The following is a 13,799-nucleotide window of genomic DNA, read 5'->3' on the forward strand; positions in this document are numbered from 1 at the left end:
TTTTCATATTTCACTTGAATCTCAAATAAGAAGATCTACTTGCCTTACCCTATTTTTTAATCTATTATGCATGGTCAAAGACTCTTCATAGATTATTGGGTGTGATTTTCCTTTCATAATCTCTTCAGATATAGATTATCATCAATAGCAACTTGAAGTGCAATTTCTATGCAACAAAATAGCTTCTTTGCAACTCTTTTCTTAGTCTTTTTGTTAATTCTCTTGTTTTACACCTAGCTTACTTCCCTTGGTTTATTATATGCAGGACGTTCTTGCAGAAGCATTAATGAAATTAGGAATCCATTCTGTGGTACTACTTCTTATCAGTAACTTCTCATTTTGCTTGTTTAATGCTTTTGAAAAAAGAAAAAAGAAAAAAGGAAATGGATACATAGAAAGTATAGGGAAGTTTCTTACCACATTGTGAAAAAAGTTACAAAGAAAAGATGGGCAGTTAGCTGATTTTCATTGAGGTTTAGTTTCTTAAATTTCAAGCCAAAATTTTATTCCCTGAAATGGTTTTGTATCATGGATAGATACTACTCTCCATTAATTCAATAAATGTCTGGGCTATTGTAAGGTTACAAGGGAAAAAACAAAAAAATGAAAAGGAAATTTTGATGGAGGAGAAAAGGAGCGTAAAAAGTGAACAGTTCTAATGAGTACCATTATGCTGCAGTAGCTCCCTGAGCTCGGATTTGTATACTGCTTTTTTCTTTGTTGCCTCACGATTCCAGTTAAAATTTAGTTTTCTTTAAATGGAACAAGTTCCATATATTGGGGATGTGGAAAGGATTTATACCCATTAATATGTTAAAATCCAAGTCAAGTTTTTGTTAAGAATATGTGCTTAGTTAATTAAGTTCCTTCTCAAATACCCAAGGTTTGCATCAACAGAGATTTTTTTTTTATTTTTGTTTTTTCACTTCAAGAGACCAGAGCTTGGATGATGAATTGAAGTCAGTTTGTGGTCTTACTTAGCTCCCATCGGCATCAGAATGTACGAAAATGACTTCATGATCTTTTGAAGTAGTTTTAGTCTTGTACTCTTCTGACCTTATGCATATGATTTAGACGAGTGTAGGTCCTGTCCCGTCCTCATGTAGGTTGATGGCAGTTAATCTCCTATATGCAGAGAACTAGAGATTCCTCATCTAATGATTCTTATGACAATCTGATGGCTTTACTGGCTGGTTTTGCTGTTCAATTAGAAACTGACCATATATGATTCTAAACTGATGTAATCTTAGAATTCGTGTTGGCTTGGACACAATGGCCTCATATGTTTGATATACCATATTCATGTTGGTATTTTTGCCCTCTCCTCTGGCACCAAGCATAAATTCACAATCTTTTCTCTATTTGTTTGTAACACCTAATTTATGTTACAACTAGTTTATCATGCAAACTATTCTGTATAGTTTAAACTATATGATGTTTTCTTAGACACATGGACTCAAGAATCCCTAAGTGCAAGTTATTCTTGTATTTAATCCAATTGTGGGCAACAGTCTACAAGGAATTTTTAAGTTGCTTTACATCTTAACTAGTTCATTGATTGCTATTTCGATGCCAATGGCATTTGTTGCAGCCCACCATACACTTCTTTCAGAACGGGAAAAAGGCATCCGAGATGGTCGGTGCTGATGTTAAGCAGTTGAACGCGACTATGGAAGAATTGTACAAGTGAGTTTCTGCATATATGGAAGTAATCTTACCACGGAATATACAGTGGTTTTGATTAGATTTTGGTTTAGAATTTATTTTCTTCAAATTTAATACTATATGCTGTGAAACGTTAAGGGTTTTACTTTTTCGTTGAATATATCCTGTAAAGTCTGTTTGAGTTTGACATACTTTGTCGTTAATGGATGTTGATATGAAGTGATTTTCAGGAGATATATCCTTTCTTCAAATTGGTAATGTCTCCCAGTTCTCTCTCCAATGTTCTGCTATGCTATGCATAAATAACGATCTTCGTGCATATTGAAAAATTACTATATTACACAGAAGTACTGCAAATCCATCATAAATTTTTGATTTCATGAATATAAGCAGAGTTACTATTTACTTTCTCTTTGATAACAATCATATGATGTTATTATTCGAAAAGGAATTGATGAAACCAACAATTTACCAGAAACAACTGAAATTACAACTTTCATACATTAATATTGGATAATGTCTCCTATTCACACAAAAATTTGTACCAATCCATATCACTAACGATTGATACATAACAAACTATTAGGCAAGCAGATATACAGCAGAAAAATTGTCTCCAACGTTATCCGTCCATCTGTCTGATATCTACCACACGCATTGCATCTTTGACAACATGTCACTGATCAGAAATTCAGATATATGGAGATAAGCTTTCCGTGTTATATGAATTGAGGGTAGGTCTCGGGGAGCGAGATTTGGCAGTTTCAGTTTATGCGCATAGATTCTAGCACAGGGGTTTCCCATTTTTTTTTTTTAATTTCCTTTTTTAACTAGTTCCGTAGTCTAGTAGTTACCAGTATGTTTCGTGATTGACTTTCATGTGCTACTTCACTGTGTATCCTAGGGGCAAGACCCTATGTAGCTTTAAGAGATTAGTCTAGTCGAAAGGAGGATACCCTAAGTGAAAAAAAAAATCTTCTTTTTCTCGTTACTTTGCAACCTACTCCTGATATCATTTCCAAAAAATAAAACATTAGCCTAATTGCACTTAAATATATATGATTTTATCAAGAACTATAAGTATGCCATCACAGCAACACCAGAAAATCAGAAACATACTATCTAATTAGAAGCTAAACTAAACTAATGGCAGTAGCTGAAGTTTGATCTTTACTAGTGCTTCAAGAACATCTTGAATATTGCTTCTCTCTCCTGGAGACTCCCTCGTGCAATTTAGAGCCACTTTCATGATGGATGAAATGCAGTCCAGCTTCTCAAGAAAGTGATCGTCGGTTGCGCTTAGCAAATTGGCATCTATAATTTGAGCTAATGCATTTGCCATAGAATCAAGAACCCAACTCCTTAGGCTCAAATTCTCACCGAACATTTCATTGCTGGGGTTCATTCTTGTAAAAACTTCCATCATCATAATTCCAAGACTATAAACATCGCATTTGACTGATACTAATCCTTAGAATCCATACTCTACAACAAAGGCAAGTACGCTTCACCATATATTATATATTAAAAGTAAACGAGAATTTGAAATTTGAGAGATTCAAAAAATTCTGTGGGGAAAGGAAGAACAGAAATCATATGAATAAGAAACAAAGTTTCAGCATACCTGGTGCAAGATAACAAAGTGTGGCTAGTGTTTTGGTGTATGCAATGCCCTCCTCTGGAGCCAGCAGCTTTGTAAGACCAAAATCACTTACATGGGCAACCATATCTTCATCTAGCAGGACATTACTAGGTTTCAAATCACAATGCACCACTGGTGTTGAATACTCATAGTGGAGATACTGCAGTGCAGAAGCGACATCCACCAAGATGTCCAATCTCTGAATAATATCTAGAAAACAGTCATTGGAATAAAACCACTTCTCAAGACTTCCATTAGGCAAAAATTCCAGAACCAATGCTTTGAAGTCAGGGTTAGAGCAGCAGCTAATGACTTTAGTGAGGTTTCTGTGGCGAAGATTTCGCAATACTTCACATTCTGCATCAAAACTCTTCAATGCTCCTTCTAATTGTAAGTCAAACACTTTAACAGCCACAACCCTCCCATCATCGAGAGTGCCTTTATAAACAGATCCAAAGCCTCCTTTTCCCAGCAAATTTCTTTCATGATATCCATCAGTTGCTTGTAAAAGTTTGTGATGTGAAATTCTTTCTTGTGTTGCAACCACCGACAAATATGCTTCAATGGGACTTCCATCTTTCCTTTGATATCTTAGGTAAATGAATCCCAAGGACATGGCACCTAAAACTAGTATCACCCCTGCCAGAACAAGAATCATTAGATACTTCTTTTTGTTTCTCAAACTTTGAGGTGAAAATCTTACGCATGGTGGGACAAGGAACCCTTGAGCTCCACAAAGTGCTGCATTCGAAGTGAAGGATTCACTAGTGAAGTTTCTAAAAGGGCCATTTGATGGAATTTCACCACTTAAATTGTTAAAGGAAACATTAAAGTACGTGAGATACTTAAGGGTCTCAAGTGACTTTGGAATGGAGCCAGAGAGAGTTACGTGATAGATCCAACTTTGCCAAACTTAACATACTACCAATTGACACTGGAATGGAACCTTGCAGTTGGTTGTGGGCTAAGGAAAGTTGATTCAGGTTCTGCATATCTCCAATTGTGGTAGGAATGCCACCAGAGAAGTGATTTTTTGACATGTCTATGGCAGTTGCAATTTTCAAGTTTGCAACGTCAAGAGGTAGAGGGCCAGTTAATGAATTGGAGGAGAGGTCGAGCACTAAAAGATCTTTAAGGTTCCACAAGCTTTTAGGTGCAAAGTTGAATTTATTGGAAGCTAGGTAAAGATATCTCAGAGAAGTAACGTTTCCTATGCACTCTGGAATTGATCCCACAATTTGATTGAAGCTGAGAGATATAACACCCAAATTGTTCAAAGAGCAGAAGTATTCTAGGCTGACTTGGCTTAGTTTGTTGATGTGAAGCATTATTGCTTGAAGCTTTTGCAAACCTGTTACCGTAATGGGCAATGATCCAGTCAACTGATTATTGTATAGACTTAAGATAATCAAATTGCTCAAATTCCCAATTCTATCAGGAATGCGGTCCCTGAGTCCACAACCGTAGGCATACATTGTTTGTAGTGAGGTAGAGAGGTTCCCAACAGATTCTGGAAGAATACCATTTAGTGGATTGTTACTCACACTTAATTTTCTCAAGTTCTTGGAGTTTGCTAAGGAAGAGATGAAGCTCAACTCTGCGTAGGAAGGGTCACAGACTAAATTGTTGCTAGTTAAGTCCAGCACTTGAAGGAGCCTTAGATTACCAATGGAAATGGGAATCGGCCCTGTGAATTTATTGTTAGACAATATTATGAAATAAAGTCTAGAAGAATTTGAGATGGACTCGGGAATATCTCCAACAAAGTTATTATTGTTCAAATAAAGTTCTTCTAAATTGGGAAGCCCATAAAACACTGTTGAAGGAAGAATGCCTGAAAGTTTATTTCCTGCAAGCGACATCAATTTTAGCCTGGAGAGGTTGAAGATCTCCACTGGTATGGAACCACTCACGTTATTCCACCCCAAGTTGAGTTTTTCCAGATTGTGTAAGTTGCTGATCTCTCTTGGTATTTCGCCTGGCAGAAATGTATGAGCTTATATGTAAATGAACTATCATCCTCATAGTAGACCTAAGGTTCATCAAAATAAGTAATTGGTGTGACTATGAATTGTCTCATGTACCTGTTATGTTGTTATCAGATAAGTCTAAGAACTTGAGCATGGTCAAATTTGCAAGCTCTTTTGGAATTTCACCTACAAAATGCAAAACTTATGGAACATGAAGTCCACATCTTTTGACAAAACTTGGGAAAGGAACATAACAGTTACTAAAAGACAGAAAATAAAAATAAACAAGAGTGTGCAATGGGTATACTGCTAAAATTTAGTAATCAGAGCAATGTGTGAAAGCTATAATTACTATATAGAAAAAACATGTTAGCAATCTAACTCCTACAAACTCAGGAGTAATAAACACTACTCCTTTGACTCAAGAATCAAGATCTTACCTGTTAAACTGTTCATGGCGAAATATATCACCTCAAGCTTCTTCAGGTTCCCTATTTCTTTTGGTGTGTTTCCAGTGAATTTGTTGAAGGAAAAAGACAGAGCCTGAAGTTCTGAACATTGAGCTAAATTTGATGGTATTTGACCACTGAATTTATTCATTGATAGGCCAATGAATCTCAGTCTCGGAAGATGGAAACACATGTAATCCGGAAGACTTCCAGACAAGCTGTTAACTCCCAAGGAAATCATTTCCAGTGAGGAAATGTTGAAGATCTCTTCCGGGATTTTGCCTTCAAGAGAGTTGTTAACAAGGATTAAAGTTGCTAGCTTTGACATGTTGGAGATGGAAGGCGGGATAAGACCGGTGAAGCTGTTGTTTCGGGATAAGACCGGTGAAGCTGTTGTTTCTGAGAGAGAGAAATTCGAGTCCTTGAAATGATCCAAACCAGTTAGGAAGCAATCCATTGAGGTTGTTGACGGCCAAATTCAGTACTTTTAATCGATTCAATCGAGCAAGTTCTGGTTGCAGTTCTCCACGGAAATTGTTCCTACTCATGTTAAGAGAAACGAGAAATGACAGGTTTCCCAACTGGGGAGGTAAGGTTCCACTAAGACCCATGTTTGAAATGTTCAAAGCAGTCACTCTACGATGGCCAGAGCTGCAGGTAACCCCAATCCAGTCACAAACAGGCGAGGCAACAGACCAGTTTTTTGCCAAGATTTCTTGAGGGTCAAATGAAATTTGAGCTCTCAACGCAAGAAGAGATGATTGATCAGTGGCGATGTTGGTTGAGGTCAAGGCTAAGCAACCTGGAAGAAAACACAAGAAGAGAAGTAGAATTGTTCCCATGGTTGTGTGCAAGTTGCGAGCGGGGAAGGACGGTATAATTCAATGGCCAAAGTAAAAGGGATTTCTACCAATTTTTTTTTATTTCATTGAAGTTCCCTTGGAGCATATTACTCGATAGAGATGACGAGTGATGCAATTAGCTATGTTGTATAAATATTGATTGTCGCATGTTGAGTAATACAATGAAGTAAGGTAAGGATGAGTGTGAGCATTTGCTATCTGATACTTGTTCAAATAATTAACTCAGCAAGAAATGATATTTGACTTTATCATATCTCTTGGTTCTTTATTTGTGCACTGGGGCCATATTCTACAACAATTGAAACTTGTAAGTTCTGAGTTGAGCATTCTTGGACATTACCTGTTTTTTGTTTTTTTGTTTTTTGTTTTTAATCATAAGGGAAATATCAGTAGTCAGTAGTCACTTTCTCATTGTTGCCCTGCCCTGAACAGGCTCTACTTAGGCAAGCAGATACATTGTCGTCCGGATAATTACACTTTACTCCCTTATGATTTAGTATTTTTTACATAACTCCCATATAGTTTCAAAAGCTATACATAACCTTCTTATGATTTGGATTAAAGTGTTAAAATGACGAAAATGATCATTCGTAATGGAATCACCTATAATGTCAAAAATAACTTTATGTAAAGTTGAAAATTATTTATTAACCAAGAGGAGTTATGTGTATCTTTTGAAAACCATAAAAGGATTATATGGTAAAACATTAAATCATGAGGGGTTACATGGTAAAACATAAAATCATACAGGGTTAGTGGGTCATGTATTTATAAGGGTAATATTGATATTTTTAAAGGTTCCATTATGAATGATCATTTCCGTCACTATGACACTTTAATCCAAACCATGAAGGGGTTATGTATAGCTTTTGAAACGATAGAGAGGTTATATAAAAAAACTAAACCATAGGGGGTAAAGTGTAATTTGCCCTAAAAACAATAATGTTAGTAATTATATACTACTTACAGTGATTGACAAAATCAAGAAAAGAATCCATGAATACATGATTTTGCATTTATTGACAGCTACATGTGGTAATCATGCAACTTCTGGTCATTTTTCAGACGTGAAAAAATTATTGTCTTTTTTAGATAGTTCTCATTTTGAAGCTGTTCTTAAGAAACAGAAGAAGATGCATTTACGAGAGACAACATATTACAGGAGTATTAGTATCTTTTCTGCAGCTGCAAACTCACAAGCAAGACATTAATTAGCTTTACAAGTAATTGTGGAGGGATTTCTCCTTAGAAATTTTAGTTCTTGCATTATTTAGATTCTGTAATTCTCTGCTCCAAAAGAAAAGAAAAGAAAAAAATTATTCTGTTGTTCTTTGCCCAGCAGAAAAAATATGAGCATGACTTAAGCTTTTTTTTTTTTTCTCATATTTTAAACCATTTTAGTAAAAGCATGGGAAAGTATGCCTAAATAATCATTTCTTACTTAACAAGATTGAACTTTCATAGTTTATAATAGCTACTAATAAACAAATTAAAAGCGTATAATATATGGGAAGTATTTATTTAAACTGCTTCAGAGCACTGAACTTTCCCATCCTATTTATGTGTAAGGGTCACAAGCTCCAAAGCAACACAAAGTAGATGTCATTAAGTTTTTATGTGATTTTTTTTTCTACATACAATCCAAATTACAAGAGGGAACAGGAAGGCCTAAATTAGTCAATAGGAATCTTGCAAGAAAAAGAATTTTAACTTGTAAAAATGATAAAAAAATATAACTAATGAAGTCATTAATTCTCAAGTTTGGGAGAAGGTAAGGACCGAATATCAAATTTGGTGGGGTAAAAACTTATTAAAAAAGTTCTTGGAGTAAAAATTCATAATATATAAAACTTTGGAAAGTCTTAGGAGGGCACAAAAAAAAAAAAAAACAAATGGTGTGACAGTGCTTTGGCATATGAGTGTAACACTTCTCAACTAAGCAGAAAAAAATGATAATACTAATGCTTTTTTGTTTTACATGAGATCTTTACATTTGTTTTCTTCTTCTATTTATGTATTTATTTCTATATTTTTCCAAAGCTGGAGAACATCTTTAATTGGTGGTGATAAAATACGATGATTATTGCATTAAATCTATTTCCTTTCAATGAGTTATGATCCTTAACATTAGATATTAGAATGACTAACCAAATAACACTTTTCAAGATTTTGGTTGAAGACCTAATGAGCTATTTTTTTTGCTCCTAAATTGCAACTTCGCCTTTGCGTATCAAAACTTTTTTTGCATACAATATCCCATTACACTAATGTCTGTCTGTTAATGAGTTGGCATGTATAGAGTGAATTGCAAGTATCATCAACTACTTAGTCGCAATTGGCCAGATAAAAAACATATCTCAGCTCTTATTTAACCGGAGATTCAATACCAATATCGCACTTTTTTTTTTAAAAAAAAATTTTCTAAGTAAAACAATACCTCAATTAGGGAATTTTAAAAGCAAAAATTGTTTTTCAATAGTATTATAAATCTACTAATATTTTCTTAACAACATCTATATCGATCTTCTTTTTAATTCTCTTTTCCATTTTTTAGTGTGTTAGAAGTATTAAAGTTTGAGTAAATCTTATGTACACTGACCGTATATACACTATCATCGTTGAATCTATGACATATCTACAAAATTTGAATTTTAAATTCAAATTTTATATATTTGTCATTCATCCAACGCCTGTAGGAAAGATTAATCCTTAAAGTTTGACAAGTCATCTATTTCACTTGCATACAGTGGATTAAACTTAAGTGTGAATGTCATGCGGACAAACTTTTGACTTCGAGCATCGGTGGTGGTGTAATTTCACACGTCATACAAACTTAATTGCAGAAGATGTTAGAATTATGAAAAACTATATTTTTCACTATGATTTTCATCTAATTGAAGAAAATATTTTTGATGCGTTCGAAGTATTAAAGTTTCACAAGTCAACTGTTTCACTTGCACTCAATGGATTAAACAAAATTGCGAACGTCATGTAGACAAACTTTTGACTTTGAGTGTCGGTGGTGTTGTAATTTCAAACGTCATACAAATTTAATTGCATAAGACGTTATTTTTCACTATGATTTTCGTCTAATTGAAGAAAATAAACAATTAAAATTTTCTATTACTTATCTTACAACAGTACTCACACTAATCTCAAAGTAATCACTTTGCTCAGAGGAAAAAAAAAAAGGAATACAACAGGAAATAGCTCTACCTTATCTTACAATTTTCTTTCAAAATTATCTTACCATAAAAATTTTGCCTCAAATCATTCCTGAGGCAAATAATGCCTTATTTAACTTCAAGTAAAGTATTAGTGGTATGGTAACTTCTAATGAAATTATTATGCGTCATTGATTTAATTTAAGAAACTTGAATGTGATAGATCACACCAAATTACTATCCGAATCCAAAAAGAAAAACAAAAAAAGGAAAGGACCACTACTATTAGTTAGTTGAAAAGTGATCAATAGCATCACTGTAGCCGTCAAATACTTGCCGTCTAGCACATTCACTCCTCAACTGCGAGTTTGCATTCACTCGTAAATCTTCTATAATTTCTCCTCTCCTTTCTCTTCTGCTCTTATTCTACCTACTCAATCATCTATTGTACGGACTCAAAAATCACTCCCCTCAAAATTTTTCTAGTACTAAGGTACTTGTGTAAATTCTTATCTCATTTCATTCCTTTTTTTTTTCCCTGCCGCTATTCTTTCTGTAATGGCAATGAAGCGCAACCGAGTTGACACCACAGAAGAGTTGACAGCATCGTTTGCAACCAAGCAACAGCAACAGAAACAGCCAACAGAGGATCAAGCTAGGGTAATGAGATTTTTTATCTCTTCGGCCTATTTGGCAAATAAGTTTTGCCCAAATTTGTCTCATATCAATTTTTTAATAACTTTAACTACAGTAATTTCAAAAATTTTAACCTACACACTTTAAAAGACCCGAAACACACAAAAAAATTTCTCTTCCTCTTTTTTTTTTCCACCTCAACCCACCACCACCTACGATGCCAGTCAAGACCGGCCACCGTCGGTTCCGGCACCGGCAACCTCTTCCGGCACCGGCCATCTCTTTTTTTTTCTTTTCTTTTTTTTTTCTCCCTCTCCTCTCCTCCCTCCCCTTCCCTCTCCCCCTCCTCCCCTCTCCCCCGCCACCTCTCTCCCCGCTCTCCCTCCGCTGCCCCTCCCTCCCCTCTGCCTGATTTGGTCTCGCAGACGCGAGACGGGGAGGGGAAGGGGAGAGGGGGAAGAGGGAGAGGGAGAAGAGGGGGAGAGAAAAAAGCAAAAAAAGAAAAAATTTTCCATGTTTGCTGCTAGTTCTTCTAGCGTCAGAGGGAGAGGGGGAGGGGGAAGGGAGAAGAAGAAGAGAGGAAAGAAAAGAAAAAAGAAAGAAAGAAAAACAAAAAGAAAGAGAAAGAGAAAAATAAAAGAAAAAAAGTTTTCCATTTAAAAATTTTTTTCTACAATTTCTACAATAAGTTACAGTAAAATTTTAGACAAATACCTAATAAACTCATTTGCCAAACATAGTAGAATCAATCATTTAGCTTTCTATTGTTTCTTTTCTTTTTTGTTAAATTATTATGTTTAGGTGAAAGCCAAGGAGAGTGATCCACCAAAACTTGGTCATTTTTTGGACAACTGCCACTATTGCAAGAAGCATATGCCAGTGGGTGTTAAAGTCCACATGTATAGGTAATCTAGACTACCATTACCAGTACTTTCTTGTTAATCATCTTAAACATCTAATAACTTTCATGTTAATTGGCATAACATTTGTTATTGAATTTCAGATTGCATGTTTTACTCATGACTGGTTATAGTTATAATGTGTCAAGTCTGCTGTTTGATGTTCAACATATAATTTCTTTTTTCTGCAGTAATATGTGATTTCACTTTTATAGAGCAGTTTCGTTGGCTGATAACCTTAATTTCATATTTTCTTAATTGCATTAATAGATTTGTTATTCTTGTTTCAGAGTTGATTTCTAGTAAAATATGATTTCTTCTCTCTTAGTTGTATGTCTCTCTCTCTCTCCAATTAAAATTATTTCAACCCTTCACTCCTGATCTATTATTTTCAGGGCTTTTGTTTGATTTATGTTTGCTACGATATTGACCAATGTTTTCCAATATATTCTCGGGATGTTTAAAAACAAATGAGTGAAGCATTTATAGGAAAAGGTTCAAAAACTTGAAATTGTTTCTTTCTTTTCCTATTGTCTTCTTTGGGAAGAAGAGGTATGGGATAGGAGAGGCGGAAGTTTTTATTTTTGCCAACCTATAATACATTCACAATTTAGACTATTAATAATGTAATAATAAATTTGAGGTTGTTTATATAAGGATAATTTGTACTTTTGTTATCTTGAATATAATGTTGATAATGTGGTGTAGAGACTTCTGCGGGTTCTGCTCTGTTGGATGCCGTGAGATACAAATGGCACTTGATAACCTGGCAGAAAAACAAGCAAAGCTGGCGCAAAAACAATTACCAAGCTGCAGCGATTAAGTGGATCAGTGAAACTAAAAGTTGATATGAAAAGTCAGTACAGAACAAATGATGTTGAATCTACTTTGAGATCTTAAGGATATCAGTTTCCTTGCTGAGTGTAGAAGTGCAAAATTGTTAAGTTTTTCTAATGATCTTAATTGAGCTAATGTACGATGTGTATCATTTAGTATAACTTTCTATGACCAGATTGATGTGAATGTTGGCAGTTTGTATATAATTGCTTTACTTTTGAATGTGCAAAGTAACTTGCCTTGAAAAGATTTAACTAGTATAGTCAGTCTTTTGGGGGGGAAAATAGGGGGTTCTCAATGGGAATGCTCATTAATGATAGTTATTATCAGTGTTTGATACACTACTATGACAACCAATCTATGATAATGGAAGACTTAATAGTGTGTATTCCCCATTCCTGATCAAATTGGACACTTTTGCTTCACTATCACCAAAAAAAAAAAAAAAAAAATCCAAAATAATATCTTTCCTTTTTCTTTTCTCTCTTGTCTCTCCATTCTCCCACCTCTCTTCTCTCTCACCTCTCATCAGTTGTCTCTCTCTTGTTCCTCCATCTTTCTTGCAAAACTTTCAAACCCAATCTCATAGTCCAAAGCTCCTCTTGTCAAATACTCCAGAAGACTAGTTTACTCCTTAAATTAAAAATTCAATAGCCAGGAACATGTTGAGCAAAAAATTGCTTTGAAAACTGAAACTTTCAATTTCTCTTCGTTTTTCTTTAACTGTTTATGGACTTCCAAGCACACGACTGCAGTGGTAAGCCTATAGTTTTCAGAATTATCTAAGCTTGTCAATAATTTGTTTCTTTTGGGTTTAGGGTTCTGTGTTTTTCTTTGGCTTTTTGTTGTTTTGATATAATTCTATTGTTCTTTATTTTGCCTTGGATTTTTTTATTGGAGGTTGGGTTTTCTAATATGTGTTGAAATTTAAATTGGGATTTTGGGTGTGTTGGGTTCTTCATAGATTATTTGCAGATGGGATGCTGAGACATTGAGAAAGAAGAAAATGTGGTGAAAGGAAAAAGAAAAGAAAAGAAATATTAGTGGGAAAAAAGAAGAAAAACCAAAATAAATTCTCATTGAAGAGACAAATCAAACAAGTGAAAAGGAATACCAAAAACCCGTTGTCATTGAGGAGGCTTTTGATAGTGATTATCATTATCATTCCCGAGTAAGAACCAAATAGGTGGTAAAAATATTAGAGCATCGACCCGTAATCATAAATTTGCTAGAAACTTTTTTTTTTTCTACGAAACCTATATTCAAATGCCATCTGTGCTTTATTTTGGTAATTTGGAATTATTTATTTTATTTCAGTAACATATTTGGCAATATCCAGAGTTTTAGATAGGGTTTTCGAGTGTAGATTAGTGAAATATAGTGTGATTGTATAATCACAGAAGTGGTTGATATCCTAATAATGTGTTTCCAAGGTTATATATTCTTAATCTCTAATTAACAAGATTACGAACCATTTTGCCATACAAGAAATTATCTAATATTCTAATACTATTTTTTATGATACATGAATGGGATCCCATTCTACATAAAATCCATCTTTGATGGATTTAATTTTATAGCAGCATAAGTTATAAGTTATTAATTTTCTTTTTCTAAGTTATAAGTTATTACACTATTTGTAAGTAGTTTAGTATAGAGTGCATTAGTTGGTAT

At 34.5% G+C, this 13,799-nt stretch overlaps 1 protein-coding gene and 1 long non-coding RNA gene across 2 annotated transcripts; one reads left to right on the plus strand and one right to left on the minus strand.

Moving 5' to 3' along the window:
• Nucleotides 1-263: 263 nt before the first annotated feature.
• LOC113772257 lies at nt 264-1,916 on the plus strand. Its single transcript, XR_003468511.1, has 2 exons — nt 264-310; nt 1,592-1,916. It is a non-coding gene; the product is annotated as an uncharacterized LOC113772257 (long non-coding RNA).
• Nucleotides 1,917-2,803: 887 nt separating this feature from the next.
• Nucleotides 2,804-6,568, minus strand: LOC113771911 (receptor kinase-like protein Xa21). The gene is made up of 6 exons (XM_027316460.1): nt 6,165-6,568; nt 5,718-6,088; nt 5,392-5,463; nt 4,197-5,285; nt 3,290-3,946; nt 2,804-3,135 (listed from the first exon to the last, which is right to left on the minus strand). Exons 1-6 carry the CDS (start codon nt 6,566-6,568, stop codon nt 2,804-2,806), a joined length of 2,925 nt encoding a protein of 974 aa, XP_027172261.1.
• Between the last annotated feature and the right edge of the window lie 7,231 nt (nt 6,569-13,799).

Source organism: Coffea eugenioides, chromosome 5 (assembly GCF_003713205.1).
Source record: "Coffea eugenioides isolate CCC68of chromosome 5, Ceug_1.0, whole genome shotgun sequence".
Classification (NCBI taxonomy): domain Eukaryota; kingdom Viridiplantae; phylum Streptophyta; class Magnoliopsida; order Gentianales; family Rubiaceae; genus Coffea; species Coffea eugenioides.

Bases quoted from the DNA above. Each gene is read 5' to 3' on its own strand.
- LOC113771911 (XM_027316460.1), bottom strand. From the start codon at position 6,568: ATGGGAACAATTCTACTTCTCTTCTTGTGTTTTCTTCCAGGTTGCTTA. The intron at 6,089-6,164 runs GTTTGGATCATT...CCGAAACAACAG, and splicing joins AATGGATTGCTTCCTAACTG to CTTCACCGGTCTTATCCCGC. The intron at 5,464-5,717 runs GTAAGATCTTGA...TGCATTTTGTAG, and splicing joins CGCCATGAACAGTTTAACAG to GTGAAATTCCAAAAGAGCTT.